General features: G+C 41.6%; 1 protein-coding gene across 2 annotated transcripts; it reads right to left on the bottom strand.

The window, feature by feature from the left end:
• Positions 1-1,579: 1,579 nt before the first annotated feature.
• On the bottom strand, positions 1,580-10,959 carry TMED2 (transmembrane p24 trafficking protein 2). Of its 2 annotated transcripts, none has more exons than XR_010656484.1 (5): positions 10,685-10,959; positions 9,043-9,235; positions 6,134-6,241; positions 2,506-3,107; positions 1,580-2,474 (listed from the first exon to the last, which is right to left on the bottom strand). XR_010656484.1 is itself a non-coding variant. In XM_065890107.1 (5 exons), exons 1-5 carry the CDS (start codon positions 10,862-10,864, stop codon positions 2,983-2,985), a joined length of 627 nt encoding a protein of 208 aa, XP_065746179.1. The 2 variants fall into 2 exon arrangements, 1 of the variants encoding a protein (XP_065746179.1); XM_065890107.1 differs by lacking the exon at positions 1,580-2,474 and adding an exon at positions 8,621-8,641 and having other exon boundaries at positions 2,983-3,107; positions 10,685-10,864.
• Positions 10,960-16,745: the final 5,786 nt, after the last annotated feature.

Here is a 16,745-nt window from a genome sequence, read left to right as displayed (position 1 = left end):
CCGCTCGCCAACAGGCCCCGCCCGGAACCGTGCTCCAGTCGCAAAGTTCCGGAGGGCAGGGGAAGGCGCCCTCGCCGCAGGAGAGTGGAAAGCCGAGAGCTGGCGGGTGAAAGCCGGCCGCGGGGGCCCGGCCATGGTGCCATTCGTCCAGCGCAGACACCTGGGCTCGGAGCGCCTTTCCACATCGGGCAGGCATTTGGGCGGGAGGGATTTTGCCCCGGCTCTCACACTTTCCCTGCCAGTCGGAAGCAGGTGGCTGCACAACACCGCGTCCTGGCCAAAGGACAGTAGTAGGTCTGGAGGGAGTTGACAGAAATGTACCCCAGCCCGGGAGCCCCAAATATGCAAAACAGGGTCATGGTGGGGATCCACTGCCTACTACACAATAAATGTTGGTTTACTTCCGAGGAAGTGAGGTCAGAGACCTAAACGGGAACACTGCAGCTTATTCCTGTGTTCACCACTGGATTGACCACTGGATTGACTCGTGCACGTGTCCATTCATTCAGCAAGCTTTTACTGACCAGCTGTTATGAGCTGGGCCCATACCTTTAGCTTGGCTTGCTCCCTTACATCCATCAGGACTTTTCAAGTATCATTTCAGTGATGCCTTCCTAATCCACTTACCCTGCTTTATTTTTCCGCCATATCATTATCATTAATATGCCATATAATTTCTAAAAGGTAAATCCTAGGATAATGGGAATTTTTCTGTTCTATTTATCTCAGTGCCTACAACTGGTTACACACAGCAGTCACCCAAGTATTTTAGGAATGAATAAATGGGGACAGTACTTAGGCAAACTCCAGTCATCTCAAACTAGAAAGTGAAAGAGTAAAGCCTAAGGCAACATTTTCACTTTAATGCCATCATCACATCCTCAAAACGTCTTTGACAACTGTTTTATAAAATAGGACTTCCAAACAGGTCTGAGAGCAAAGAGAGAAGGAAAACGCATAGCTGCATTTTCATTTTGGGGTCTACTTACTAATTTTCTGATCTGGGGACCCTTTCCAAGCCTGCTTATTTCCATAATGAGGATTATAATAGCACCCAAGGTAACAGATGTTTTGAGAAATAAATGAGGCAGACCATGTAAAGCGCTTAGCGTCGGGCCAGAACATTACACAGTGCTGGATAAGCCATAGTTTCTTTTATTACTAGCAGGCCCTTTGTGTAATAGAGGAAGAGGAAACATTTCTAAAGGCAGAGATCTAGATTCTGGTCCCATCAATCACTCTTCATCTGGGAGCCTTGGGCAAATCATTTGATCCCTTTTAAAGTTATTTCCCACATCCACAAACCAGGTGGTTGAGTGAAAATAACTCAAACTTTTTTTCCAATGAAAAAAATACTCAAGATGTTAATAACACTAACCCATCAAAGGAATCACACAGGGAAACCTAAAATTGGGTTCCTATTTACTATCCTCAAGTTTACAGACATAAAAAGTAACATATTTATAACAGGCATCATTACTCAGAAAACATGACATGTCTCATTTCAAATATGATTAGCAAGTTGGTATTTAACAAATGTGAATTAATCGTTAATATATAAAACACAGAATACCAAGACTGTTTTTAAAAAGAATTGTTTATTTACTGGACCTGGGGCAGATTAGATACACAACCAATTTTAAATGTACATCTTTTAACTCAATTTTGAAGTGTTTTCACACACACGCACACAAATTGGCATGCAACAGTTGTCCTAAGGTAAAACACAGTCACCTTAAACTGTTGCAAGTATTTTCACCCAAGGTTGAAAAATTGTATATCCTGAACATGAAAACCTGTAACAAATTTAAATTAATTATATAAAACTCGTTACTTGTAGTTTTCCCCTTGCAAAGATCCAAAACAAATGTACAAGTAATCAATATACATCAGTCACAACATAATCCTGGATCATCCCCACACCAAAACTAGATGCTCCTTTAATTTTAAACCCATCATCAGAGGCCAAGAGAAAGTCATTTCGTTTTATACAAAATTCACATGTGCCAAAAAAAAGAAAGACCCAAGAAAAACAAACACCCTAGTACTGACAGGAATGCTCAGTACACTAATTAAACAGTGGCCAAAATGCCACTGATCAAAAATAAAATAGTGGCTGTATATCACTGCAAAGAAATCCAAGAGGCTTTTAACCCTTTGGCTTCAGAAATCCAGATTTTTCCAATTATGTGAATGCATACCTCCTCCGTGCCAAGAGTAGAGAAAGTGGATGTGCCAGCATAGAAAGCAAAAGAACCACCGTTCTCTGCAACACCCAGAGAACTGGCTTTAATAGAGACTTCTTACAAGGTTAGGCAGAAACCAAAAAATGGTTATTAGCTGCTTGTGTCAACAATTTTAAGTGGAGGTGATTGACTTCTAAGCAAAGTAAAACTTTAAAGGGGAAAAAGGTTGTTGGTTTAGGTCTTATCTTTAAAGCAAAAACAAGACAGACAAAGTATAAAAGTACCAACCTGGTAGCATCCTCTAGTCACAGAGCTCTGCCATTAGGCTGGACAGAAAATGTCAAGATTCAGATTGTTGTTTCTGATAAGGACTCAACAACAAAATGAACCTTTAATGACTTCAACTGCAGGATAAGGGATCCCAAGAATGCAGTCATTTTTAGTAAAGTACTATCAGTAAAGTACTATCCTGAACAAACTGCATTTTACTATGAAAACTAAAGGAAAGAAGATATCATAAGGACTATACACCTAATTCCACTTACAGTGTTTGAGTTCTGGAAGGACCTGTATATGGAGAAAGAACTGAAATATGAAATCATGCCAATCACATGTCAAATTTTCACTATAACTTTCCTAAAAAAGTGTTTCCCCCCAATATCTATTAATCACAAAGAAACAGAAGCTGTGAATGTACAGTTTAGAAAATAAAAACATAGAAACTAATGACATTATTATGACCAAAATGTCTGGTAAACAGTGAATTATGAGTTTCAGATCATCAGGAAAAGGCTTTTTAAACAACCCTCCGGACTTCAAAAAATCTCTTCAGGTAGTAGATCTGTCCCAATGTCATGGCAACTAGAACAAGAGCTTCAAAGAAGGACCAAAGGACCACTCTGCTGTTTGTGTTGTCATTGACTGTTGAGGACAAACAAACAAACAAAATTTAACAAAAAGAAAGAAAGAAAAAAAAAACAGCATAGGCATCATAAATTATCCCCTAACCTTAACTCCATGTGAGAGTAATACTTCACACAACACTCACAGTACTCTAAATACCTCTGTCTTTTGTCCCCAAGCAACTTAACGAACTTAGAAGCAGAGAACTTTAGATTTAGATGAGACCTTAAAGATTCATGGAGTTCAGTCAAGCCCAACCTGATTATGCATGAGAAAAGAGAGGACAAGTGACCTGCCTAAGGTCACAGTCTAGGGTTAAAACCCAATCCAACACATTAGAAAGTCCCTGCATTACAATCCTTTTTGCTGAATCAGAAAATTGACTTAAAAAAAAATCAAGAGATTATTTCAAGATCACAGAGTTAACCAAAAAGCACTACCTACCAAGTCAAAATGTGTCACTCTAAGTGTCTTTCTCTTCAAGCATTTATCCAATAAATATTCACTGAGCACTATGTACAGTACTTAGCATCTGCTCTAGATGGTGAGGTTTCTCAGTTTCATGGACCAGTACTGGCAGCTACTACTAGACAAACTTGAACTAGTCTCATGATTTACCCCATTTTTAAGCTAAGAATTTGATCATCAAAGGAACAGCCGTGACTACATTATTTTATTCCACTCAATTTATATCACATTCTTTCAATTTCCTGATCAAATTCCTTAACTTTTTAAAAGTACTGGGTAGTTTCTGATTTTTCTGCAAATGGCCAATACTAAAAACAATAATAATGAGCAATACAGTACTATAGATGAAAAACTGTCCTATTTTTAGATGTATGTATACCATTTATTAAAAGATAAACTAGAATTGCAATAAATACTGGACTGATGATCACTCAAAAAGAAGTGAAAAGCAATTAAATGTTTCCAGAAAGATAACTTGTACTTGTTCAAAAGAGTGGGTTTTTTCCCACAGTAAAAACAGACACACGCCCAAGAACATTAACTAGAACTCTAAAAACCACCAACACTTACATTTTAGTGCTAATTCCATGGCATGAAGTTTATTTCTGCTGCAAACTTAGTAACCAATTTCTAGCATAACTGAATGACTAGCATCTTAAAATTTTTGTCTAAAAGGGGATGGCTGAGTAAACACTTCAAAATATTAAGCAACCACATAAAAAGAAGTATTTATCTCTCCCTTCACTTATAGAAAAATGCATCTTTAAGCTTAAATAGAACACACTGAAGCATACTAACATAGGAAAGTAACCATCTAGGAAAATGTGTGTATATAAGACGCTGTTCTCATGCCATTCACACATTAGCCTGATTTAAAAGCAACACAGAGCTATTACAATACCGTAGTGTAAAAAAAAGTCTCATTAGAGCCATCTCTGAGAAGCCAGTGTTATAGGAAGATGTACAAATAACAAACAACATTGTGGGAACTATTTGATTTGTGAAATTAACCTGAATGTCTAAAATTCTATTTTGTTTGTGAAACAAATACAAGAGTATCTCCATTCAAATTAACGACGAGAGAATAAGGTTGGATGTCCCCATAGACTGGAAGACTGGTGCTTCCTCTGGCTGCTGTGTTCCCAAGAACCTCCTATTTCCTTAAAGCCACCTGGCCTGAACTACTTAAACTACAAAGCAGTGAAAACTCTGAGTCCTCACACTTTGTTCACTGCCCTTCTCATCCCAGAATGGGCTGGCCCCCACCTGGGAGCAAAATAACCAACAGGTGAGGGAGAGAAGGTAGGGATTCCAGAGGGTGAGGAGATCAAGAGTGCAGGCAAGGAGAAGGAATCATGGAGGAAGAGGCAAGAGAGTATGCATAAAAGCCTTGGTCCATCTCAGGCCCCATTCCATCCCAAAAAAGGGAGAACAGAGGCACTTCTCCAGTCTGTTACATTTACTCATTATTCTCCCAACGACAGGTGAAGTCTGCACTCTAGGTCTTAAAGGGGCCTTTCCATCAGCAGCAAGAATAGATGTAAGAGGGTGGGAAGAACAGAAATCACATCTTGAAGAAATTCAACCTGTTCTTATCTATTTGAGTCGCTCTTCTCTCCACTCCCTACCCCAACTTCAAAACAAAGATTCCAGACATAAGCCACTTTGCATTTACAGACGAGCTTGCTCCCAGTGAGGTCTATCCCCAAGGACAACCTGGAGGATGAAGATACTGAATGGGTGTGGACCTAGATCTAAAATATGGTCATCTGGTCTGTGGGTCAATATGGTATCTCTTAATTTTAAATGCAAAACCAACATAATTAATGTTACATCCTGGGCTAAAACAGGCTTTTGCAACCTAAGACGGGATTCCAATTATCAATGTTTCTGAAGACTAATACATTCTCAATTCCCAGTTTACAAACTTGGGAGCCCAAACTGATCTTCACCTGGTGAGTACCTCTATTCATGGTTTAATGCTTTCTATTTTAACTAAACATTAGGTTTTAGAAAAACAGCTAAGCCTCAGCATATAACATTTACCACACTGGCACAAAAGTTTCAGATGTGTGATTTAAAACCAATGCAATACCACAGGGAATTCTGTTCAATGTTATGTGGCAGCCTGGATGGGAGCGGAGTCTGGGGGAGAATGGATACATGTGTATGTATGGCTGGGTCGCTTTGCTGTGCACCTGACACTATCACAACTTTGTTAATCGGCTCTACTCCAATAGAAAATAAAAAGTTAAAAAAAAAAAAAGCAATATCCATTTTTCAGTGTTTTTCCCTTCTGCTTTACGAAAACCATTAGCTTACTCCCTAGCTTACCACACATTTTTCTAAACTCTTAAGGTTTGGTTCAGAATGAATGTCCCAATAATAAACTAGTCTAGTACAAAGCTCTACAAAGAAACATGTATACTCAAAAAATATCTTTGCATAGATGTTTTTTTAAGTCAATATTTTAGTATGTTTATGTTTGCAAAATTTCCAAATGAGGAAAATACAAGCAAGCTCTTGGGTAATACACCATCACCAATTCACGGCCCCCAGTCAAATCATTAACTTACTTGCTCTGTGTATTCTCTCCCGAACTTCCATGTATTCCTGTTCATGCTTTACAGCTGTCATCGCCACTGCGAGCTCATTAATCATTTCTTCTAGCTTGTTCTGGTGAGCTACAAACGGATTTGAAAACAGATTAGCACATACTTGGCAATCTCTTTCTGAAAAACACTTATAAAGCAGTAAAAAAAAAAAAAAAAAAAAAAACCAAAAAATTCCTCCAGAGAAGGCATACAAAAGAAGCTATTTTTTTTTTTTAATTTATTTATTTTATTTTATTTTTGGCTGCGTTGGGTCTTTGTTGCTGCGTGCGGGGTTTCTCTAGTTGCGGCGAACTGGGGCTACTCTTCGTTGCGGTGCACGGGCTTCTCATTGTGGTGGCCTCTCCTGTTGCGGAGCACAGGCTCTAGGTGCGCAGGCCTCAGCAGTCGTGGCACACGGACTCAGTAGTTGTGGCTCACAGGCTCTACAGCACAGGCTCAGTAGTTGTGGCGCACGGGCTTAACTGCTCCACGGCATGTGGGATCTTCCCAGATCAGGGCTCAAACCCGTGTCTCCTCCATCGGCAGGCAGATTCTTAACCACTGTGCCACCAGGGAAGCCCCAAAAGAAGCTATTTTTAAGAAATGGCTCAGACATCATTTTGGACCACTGATGACAATTTAATTCTCAACGCATTTTTTCAAGTTCATTCCCAGTAGAGAAACCCTTTTCAGAGTAGGAAACATACTATACAACGTTTACTAACTAAAGGACTACAACCCTAAGAAATGTCTTCCAAGGAATTCTTAAGTTAAGTTCACTAAACTCACTGCTAACCATAGTGGAGAAAATAAAAAGACTGGCGGGGCTGGGGGTGGTGGGGAGGAGGTGCCACAAAACATAAAATAAACAAAACCCTAATAATAATCCTATAAATAATGATATTTAAACTAAATCAAAATCTACTCTTAAAAAATCATATAACTCTAATGTTAATTTAGGAGTAGTATCAAAACTGACTTTTAATCTTTATGAAGCTGAGCAGAGAAAAACATGAAGATGTTCTGAGGAAAATCCACACCAACTCAACATTCTTCTATTACAGTCAAAGCAATAATTTCACTACAAGTGGGAAACAGCAGGCACTGCAAGTGAAGAAACAAGCTCTCAGCCACGCAAGGTTTAAAAGCAGGTATTCTCTTTAGCAAGGTAAACTAACAGTTCTGAAACATAAGTGTATGCTTCTACGTAATGCTGTATTATGAAAATGAACAAACAGGTATGAAAAAAATATACCACAAGGGAAGACTGCATCGGAGGGGTTTCTTCAGGACTGCCCAAGATTGGGCCTCATCTTGAATTCCAAATTGCCACAGATAATCCTACATTTCTTAAGAGAAACCAAGAGCCTCTACCATTTTAAGGTAGTTGGGCTGGAATCACAAATGATCTCTCACTAGCTTCATGTGAGAAGCCCATGCACTAGGTAGAACCTTTAGAGCAGGGTTTCTCAGGAGGAGCACTGTGGACATTCTGGACCACATAATTCTTTGTGGTGGGAAGCTGTCCAATGCATTGTACAACCACCAACCCAGCCATGAGAATCAAAAATGTTTCCGGATACTGCCGAATGTCCCCTGGGGGGCAAAAATCATCCTAACCTGAGAACCACTGCTTTACAGGAAAGCTTGATTTTATAGCTGCCATTCACTGATATAAACAAGCAAAAGTGAGAATTTTAAATATCGTGTTAAAAGATTTAAGAAGAGTATTCACATTCATCAGCCAACATTTTCTGACTATTTAGAAAGGACTAATTTCCAGAAAATGAACACAGTCAAAGCCCTTCAAAACTCCTAATTCTCCTTGAGAATTAGCCAAGTCCTGAACTGCAAACAACCGTGGAAAGCAAGCACAGAAATTTCTTAGTAGTATGATTCTCTAAATTCTATAGATTTCAACACCTAAAAACAGTTCACCTTCTTTATGTAAGTACTCTACTAAGTGCTCACTATCTAGGGCAAATGATTATCACATTAATACTAGGAAGTACTATTAAAACTACTACTACTACTAGTTTCCAAAAATGCTGAAATGTACTGTGCCCAAAAAAGAAAAATCCTTACGTGCTGGTTCCTGGTAAGCAATTTATCCGGAAGAGTCAATTTAGGGCTCACTGCTGGTCAGCTGAGGAAGAAACATTAATCCAACTGCAACATATGTCTGACAAAGCTTTTGTCACCTTATCTAGACACGGCTCCTAGAACTGCATTTCACATCTAACCAAGTTTCAAATGACCTAACCTGTATCTCCTGTAACCAAATAGAAAACCACCAAAAAACAACCACTCTAAAACTCTAAATTAGCTGTAGGGTTTTTTTTTTTAACTAAGAGAAAAAACACTCTCATGCTAACAAACTGAGGTTAGAAAGAAGGAAAGCAGAAATTAGACAGTAGCCAACAAAAATATGCAGAAAGACAGGATGCTGTCAAAAATCAATCCACATACCATCCCAGGTATCTCCACCACCTGAAGAAAAGTGTAAGATATAAACACACACATACAAAAAGTTTAGCTAAACTAGTCATGTATACAAATGAGCAACTAAAAATGTATATACCAGAATAAGCAAATTAACAGAACAAACAACCTAAGACACATGTAACCTACATGCTTACAAGGGCGTAAGTGACTAAGCTGCCTGAAATGGCAACTGTAAAGAAGTAAAATATAAACATGAACCTCCAATAACTTCTTTTTGTTAATTAGGAGATTTCGATAAATAAAAAGTATATTTCACAAAAATTTGGTCATAAATACAGTCAGAGAACTTAAATAAGATATCAAACACTCCACTCAGGTGGATAAAATGTACAGAATTAATATTAACTCTTAGAATGTGTTATCAATCTTCTGAATGTTCATCTCACCTTCTGTTTCCATGTCTTGTCCTTTGGGGGCCTCCCCAATATCAATGGTGAACATCACTATCTTTGGAGTCATGGTGGACATCCTATTGCTAAAACAAAACTTATATGTTCCATCCATGTGAGCAGCAAATGTGTATTTCCCACTGGACTCCCGGTCTCCTTTATAAATTCCTTTATTATCAGGCCCTGTAATCTGGAAGCAGGAGAGAAACGCGTGAGATAGCTCAAAAGATTTAAAATCGTAAGTGATGTCTGTTGGCAACAGAACATTCTCTAAGAAAATGTAACCTGCCGTTGGCTCCACTTCAGTTACTGACAGTAACCTCTTTGGGCTGCAGTTCTCCCATTTAAGAAACAAGGCTCTCTGAACACCTTTCAACTCTACATTTGTCTGTGTGACAACATCTGTCTTATTTGTCCAACTTAAACGTAAACCCCTCAGAAACACACCTTACACTTGTCTTCAAGTGGCCCAACACCACCAACAAACAGGCAAATATGTAGCTGTTAATATCAAAACCAGAAAAAAAGAAACCTCTTTAAAACCAAGAATTTTGAGCAAGCTACACGTCTAGGTTTTCCTGATTGATCTGCAGGTAAAGGCATCTGCTTCATCTGAGATGCCTAAAGGCCTAAGGGAAAGGACTAGGTTGGAAATTGGGAGCCCCATGTTCTCATCCCAGTGTGTTACCCCACTGTTAGGCCTTGCTCAAGTCAGTTCCTCTTATGAAGCCCGTGCCACCTGTAAAACTTGCAGACTGAAATAGTTGACGTCTTAAGATCTTAGCTAATTTTAACAGTCATTCCTTCCGTCATCTCCTTATTTCTGGACTTCACTTGTTTTGTGCGATTTATGTCCCACTCAGTTGATGGTCACTGTCAGATGGAAAATCCTTAGACCCAATTAATCATACTAACAGGTGAATTTAAATAGTAATTACATCTGGTTTCCTAAAAAGAAAGTCAGAGGCGAGTCATTCCCTGGACTTAAAAATAGACACAGGAGAAATTTTAGGGACTGCGTTTCTTAAAATAACTTTCCCTTTTCTCCAGATACTACGCTGCAGTCACTTCTAAACTGCATGACCCAACTCCACTCTCCTACTCATGAGATGGCTAAACGAGGTATCCGGAGGTTTGTGTAAGAACGAGTTAACTCGAGTGAAAAAAAATAAAGGCAAACACAACGTGAACGTCTGCCTAGCACTCCTCCATAGCTTCCGATTTACTTTTTCAGAAGTTTCCATGCCACGTCCCAACTTTAATTTGCACTATGAAGGGAAGCAGCTGATGACCGGATCGAGACCTGCCACCAGCTAAACGCGACTGTGAAAAGCCTCCTGGGCCCGGAGCTGACACGCGGCGCCTGGTCGACAAAGCTTGGCGAGAGATTCCAAGGGGAACACGCCGTTCAAGCTGAGAATCCAAAGCAACCACGCAACGGCTCCGTATCCCGAGCGGAGCCCGGAATCCGGGCGGGCGCGGGGAAAGGGACCGTTAGGGGGTCGCCGGGTGGCGGCTCAGGCCCCTCCCAGTACTCGGACAGCGGCCTCCGTGTCCCGCTCCCCCCGCGGGCCCCGGGTGCCGACAACCCCCGAGCGGCCGCGCGACCCCGCCTCGGCCGCGGGCAACGCGCCCGCACCTCCACGTCGATGTCCAGGAAGCCGCCCTCGGCCACCTCGAAGATGAGGCCCATTTTGGTGCCCGAGGTGACCCGCTCGAAGAAGCACTCCTCGGCATGCGCGTCGATGCTGACGAAGTAGCCCGAGGCCGTGGCCAGGAGGGCGGCCAGGAGCACCAGCAGCTCAGCAAGCGTCACCATGGTGGGGCTGGGGCCGAAGCCAGGACCGGGAGTGCGGCCTCCAGAGCCGCCGTCGCCGCTGCCACCGCTGTCGTCTCAGCCGCCGCCACCTCAGCTCCGCCCCTTCCGGCTGCGCCACCCGAGGGGGCTGATGCGGGCGCCGTGGATTGGTGGGCGCCAGTTGCTGCCACGTAACGGACGCACGGCGGCCGCCGAGGGACAAGGCGGCTCTGCGCGGCCCGAGCCTGGACGGTGGCTCCGAAGGACCAGAAACCATCGTCCGTATCCCTATCCCCGTTCGCGTACAGCCTAAGTTTCCGTGAAGCACACTAGAAAGCGGTAGTATCAAGAAACCTCTTCCGCCCCATGCACGACCTTCTTAGGATTATCCATGAAGACGGCGAAAGATTTGGAGGCAGCAATAGGAGTGGAAGGAGGAATGGGGCTGAAGCCAAGGACTTGAGATTTTATGTTAGCCTCCCCTCACCTCGCAACAACCGACTGGGGAAGGATGGGGACAGGTATAGACTGGGAAGGGGCACGAGGAAACCTACTGCGATGTTGGAAATGTTTTATATCGCCACCTAAATGATGGGTACATGAGTGTTTACGTACGCTTTTTTAAAACTCAGGAAGCTGTATACTTAACGGTAACGCTCCGTATTTTACTGTATGTATATAATACAACTACAAAAAAACAAAAAACAAAAAAACTTTACCTTGTCTACATCCTCCAAAATTAGAAGTCTCTCACCTCCCCAAAGTCTTGCTGACACCCCACACCCCTTTAGCTCTTGCCAGCTACTAAGACAATTTTTTCCCAGTCTTTGCCTCCTGGCATACTCCTACTCATCCCTCAAAACCCAACTCAGATGTCCTCTCCAGACCTCCTTCTGCCAAATACTAGACCCCTTCCTCTGTGTTTACAAGGCAGATTTGTGCCTACTGAGTTATCGTTATTTACCAGTCTGCGTCACTCTTGAGGCACTAGTCCTGGCATGTCTGTACTATGCTCTTAGGCTGTAGCATAGGGCCACAAAAAACCTCACTCATGACATGTTAGCTGACATATCAAGTTCACTGAACTGGCCTGAAGATGAGATATGGGTTGTTACTCCAGTGTTGCACATAGCTGTGTGACCTTAATTATGTTCCATCACCTCTCTGAACCTTAATTTCCCTATCTATAAAAAATGTGCCACCACATTCTTTGCTTATCTGGTAAAGTTATCATGAGGATCCGGTGACGCTATGTACATAGATGTGCTGTGCAAGTTTGAGGGATTATTTCTTCAAAGGCTATCAGGCAATAGGGGGCAGTAGTGGCCCAGTATCCAGTTTCCCACTCAGGTGTCAAGAAACAGGTGCAGCTTGGGTGATGGAACGTTCCTGGCTGTGACAATGTGTTACTGAACTCAGAGTTCTAGTAATGGTCCCCTGATTCCCCACCTTGCAAAAGGCCCTGCTTTTCCTGGCAGGTCAGTTCCATAATGTTATCCTGGCAGGCTTCACTGGAGGGAGGCTCAGCCTAGAGCTTGCTTCTCCAGCCTCACCAGCCCCTTTAGAAGCCACTATTTCCCTATAGTAAATCTCCTTCTGCTTGTACCTTAAGAGGTTTCCTATTAAAGTGAATTAAACTGACAAATATAGCCTTTTGTACTTCCCAAGCAACCCAACTCTGTAGAAAAGTACCAAGAACAATTCTGTTTTTATCTGGATGTTAAATGTTAATTTTCATTTTCAAACTGATTAAATAACATTCTAACTCCACTTGTCAGGGATTTAAAATGGGGACACTTAGCATCTCAGTGGACCACAGTGAATTGTATATTATGGGGGTTTTATTATGTAAGTCATGGGACCCAAATCCAAATGCCTTCAGGGATCAGGCAGTTTATATGAGATGGCATCAGCTTAAGGCAATAGGGAGTAGGGAGGAGTGTGGCAAACTGAAGCGTAGATGCTGTATCTAAATACATTCAACTCCAATTTTTGAAAACATGGTGGTAGCCAAACCAAAGATGCAGCCAGAAGTCATCTATAAATTTATATGTTATATTATAAAAGTAATGGTGCTATCAAAAATTGGAAAAGAGACAAAAGTAACTCTAATCACAAAACTATAAAATCTATCAACTACATGGTATATTTTCTTCTTTGCCCAGGTTTTTCTTTTTAGCACCCTTGTCATAATTACTCATCAAGTATCTTTCAACAATATTTCAGGATCTGAAGACAAATTAATTCAAAGAACTACAGGCTCTCAGGATTTGTCAGGTCACCCGCAGAGTTGTTCAGCCATCACCACTGTCTAGTTCCAAAACATTTCATCACCCAAAAAGAAATGCTGACTTATTAGCAGTCATACCCCATTCCCCATACCGCCCCCCACCCCAGGCTGATCTACTTTCTGTCTCTGTGGGAGGAAATCATACAATATGTGGCCTTTTGTGACCAGCTTCTTTCACCCAGCATAATGTTTTCAAGGTTCATCCATGTTGTAGCCTGTGTCAGTATACCATTCCTTTCTATGGCAGAACAATACTGTATTATGTGGATAGACCATATTTTGTTTACCCATTCACCCATTGATGGACATTGGGTTGTTTCCATTTTTTGGCTATTATTAGGAAAGCTGCTATGAACATTCACGTACACATTCTTGTATGGACATAGAGTGGACAAGATAAATTATTTCTTCGTGGAATCAGAGGCTTGTTGTGGCAGAGACTAGGAAACCAGGTTAGAAAGTGATGAGGGATTTGTATCCGTTGCATAGTCAGTTCTCCAATGCTGACAAGTTTTAAAGAGAAGAACAAAGGCTGTTTCCACAGAAAGGCTAAATCAGCTTTCTCCTGTCTGGGCATTAACATTCCCCTTCCCTTCTGGTCCCACAGAAGTCTTTTTTAAAATTAGGAAAGAGTAAAGGAGACTGGAGAATTTTCTTTGATTTTTCTTTTCTTTTATCAGTTTTTTTTTTTCCACGCTACACGGCGTGTGGGATCTTAGTTCCCCAACCAGGGATGGAACCCGTGCCCCCTGCAGTGAAAGCACGGAGTCTTAACCACTGGCCCACCAGGAAAGTCCCTCATTTTCAGTTTTAAAATGTCACTTTAGGGACTTCCCTGGTGGCGCTGTGGTTAAGAATCCGCCTGCCAATGCAGGGGACACAGGTTCAAGTCCTGGTCCGGGAAGATCCCACATGCCACGAAGCAACTAAGCCCATGCACCACAACTACTGAGGCTGCACTCTAGAGCCCCCAAGCCACAACTACTGAGCCTGCACGCCACAACTACTGAAGCCCATGCGCCTAGAGCCTGTGCTCTGCATCAAGAGAAGGCACTGCAATGAGAAGGCCGCGCACCGCAATGAAGAGTAGCCCCTGCTTGCGGCAACTAGAGAAAGCCCATGCGCAGCAACGAAAACACAACCAAAAATTTTTTAAGTCACTTTATTAATAACAATATTGATATACAAAAATTATGAAAAATCAATACAAGTTTGACCACAACATCAGCACTTAATCAAATAAGCTGTTCTGGGGGACTCTGTGCTAGGCCTTTAATCTCAGACCCATCCCAGACCTCTCTGCTCACCTCTGCATCACAAGGAAATCTGTTTCCCAGGCTCCCTTTCACTCTGCTTCCTGGTAGGTTCAGCCGGTTCCAGGCACTGGCGGAAGATTAGAGGGCGGAGGAAGGAAGAAGCCAGAGCATTTGTCTCCCTCACTGCTTTGGGAAGCACCTCCGCTAGTGACTGCATGTTCAAGGCTCCAGCTCCTCTGAAGGTCCCGATTCCACTGGGTGGTCCTGGGTCCTGAGCTTTGACAGTCCTAATTCGTCCCTTCCTTTCTCTAGTCCTAAATGGGTTGGTGTCTTTCTGCTTTTGTTAATCTGTGCACTGTCTCACCATCCTGTTGGGTTCCTCAGCTCTATCACTGCCTGTTATGATGGTTTCAAAATATATCCAGGAATTCCGTGATCCTCTGCCCTTCAAAAGGTGGAGCCTAGGGAATTCCCTAGCGGTCCAGTGGTTAGGGCTCTGCGCTTCCACTACAGGGGGCACGGGTTCGATCCCTGGTCGGGGAACTAAGATCCCACATGCTGCACGGCACAGGCAAAAAAAAAAAAAAATATATATATATATATAGGAGCCTAATTCCCCTCCCCTGGAATGGGAGGCAGAATTGACTTAGTGACTGACCTTTACCTAAGAGAATGTGGAAGATGTGACAGTCTGTGACTTCCAAAGCTAGGTCAGAAAAGGAACTGTTGTGCTTCTTCCTTGTTCTCTCTCTCTCTCTCTCTCTCTCTCTCTCTCTCTCTCTCTCTCGACTTTTTCTTTTTTTATTTTTTATGAATTTTTGAATTTTATTTTATTTTTATACAGCAGGTTCTTATTAGTTATCCGTTTTATACATATTCATGTATATGTCAATCCCAATCTCCCAATTCATCCCACCACCACCACCCACCACCCACCACTTTCCCCCCTTGATGTCCACACATTTGTTCTCTACATCTGTGTCTCTATTTCTGCCCTGCAAACTGGTTCATCTGCAACATTTTTCTAGGCTCCACGTATATGCGTTAGTATACGATATTTGTTTTTCTCTTTCTGACTTCACTCTGTATGACAGTCTCTAGATTCATCCACGTATCAACAAATGACTCAATTTCGTTCCTTTTTATGACTGAGTAATATTCCATTTTATATATGTACCACAACTTCTTTATCCATTCGTCTGTCAATGGGCATTTAGGTTGCTTCCATGTGCTGGCTAATGCAAGAGTGCTGCAATGAACATTGGGGTGCATGTGTCTTTCTGAATTATGTTTTTCTCTGCATATATGCCCAGTACTGGGATTGCTGGGTCATATGGTAATTCTATTTTTAGTTTTTTAAGGAACATCCATACTGTTATCCATAGTGGCTGTATCAATTTACATTCCCACCAACAGTGCAAGAGGGTTCCCTTTTCTCCACACCCTCTCCAGCATTTGTCATTTGTAGATTTTATGATGAAGCCCATTCTAACTGGTGTGAGGTGACACCTCATTGTAGTTTTGATTTGCATTTCTCTAATAATGAGTGATGTTGAGCAGCTTTTCATGTGCTTCTTGGCCATCTGTATGTCTTCTTTGGAGAAATGTCTATTTAGGTCTTCTGCCCATTTTTGGATTGGGTTGTTTGTTTCTTTAATATTGAGCTGCATGTGCTGTTTATATATTTTGGAGATTAATCCTTTGTCCGTTGATTCATTTGCAAATATTTTCTCCCATTCTGAGGGTTGTGTTTTCATCTTGTTTGTAGTATCCTTTGCTGTGCAAAAGCTTTTAAGTTTCATTAGGTCCCATTTGTTTATTTTTGTTTTTATTGCCATTATTCTAGGAGGTGGATCAAAAAAGATCTTGCTGTGATTTATGTCAGAGTGTTCTTCCTATGTTTTCCTCTAAGAGTTTTATAGTGTCTGGTCTTACATTTACGTCTCTAATCCATTTTGAGTTTATTTTTGTGTATGGTGTTAGGGAGTGTTCTAATTTCATTCTTTTACATGTAGCTGTCCAGTTTTCCCAGCACCACTTATGCAAGAGACTGTCTTTTCTCCATTGTATATCCTTGCCTCCTTTGTCATAGATTAGTTGACCATAGGTGCATGGGTTCATCTCTGGGCTTTCTATCCTGTTCCATTTATTTATATTTCTGTTTTTGTGCCAGTACCATATTGTCTTGATTACTGTAGCTTTGTAGTATAGTCTGAAGTCAGGGAGTCTGATTCTTCCAGCTCTATTTTTTTCCCTCAAGACTGCTTTGGCTATTTGGGGTCTTTTGTGTCTCCATACAAATTTTAAGATTTTTTGTTCTAGTTCTGTAAAAAATGTCACTGGTAATTTGATAGGG

This window comes from Phocoena phocoena, chromosome 13 (assembly GCF_963924675.1).
Source record: "Phocoena phocoena chromosome 13, mPhoPho1.1, whole genome shotgun sequence".
NCBI classification, from domain to species: Eukaryota; Metazoa; Chordata; class Mammalia; order Artiodactyla; family Phocoenidae; genus Phocoena; species Phocoena phocoena.
The sequence above is the reverse complement of the archived record's forward strand: the minus strand, read 5'-3'. Positions and strand labels throughout refer to the sequence as shown.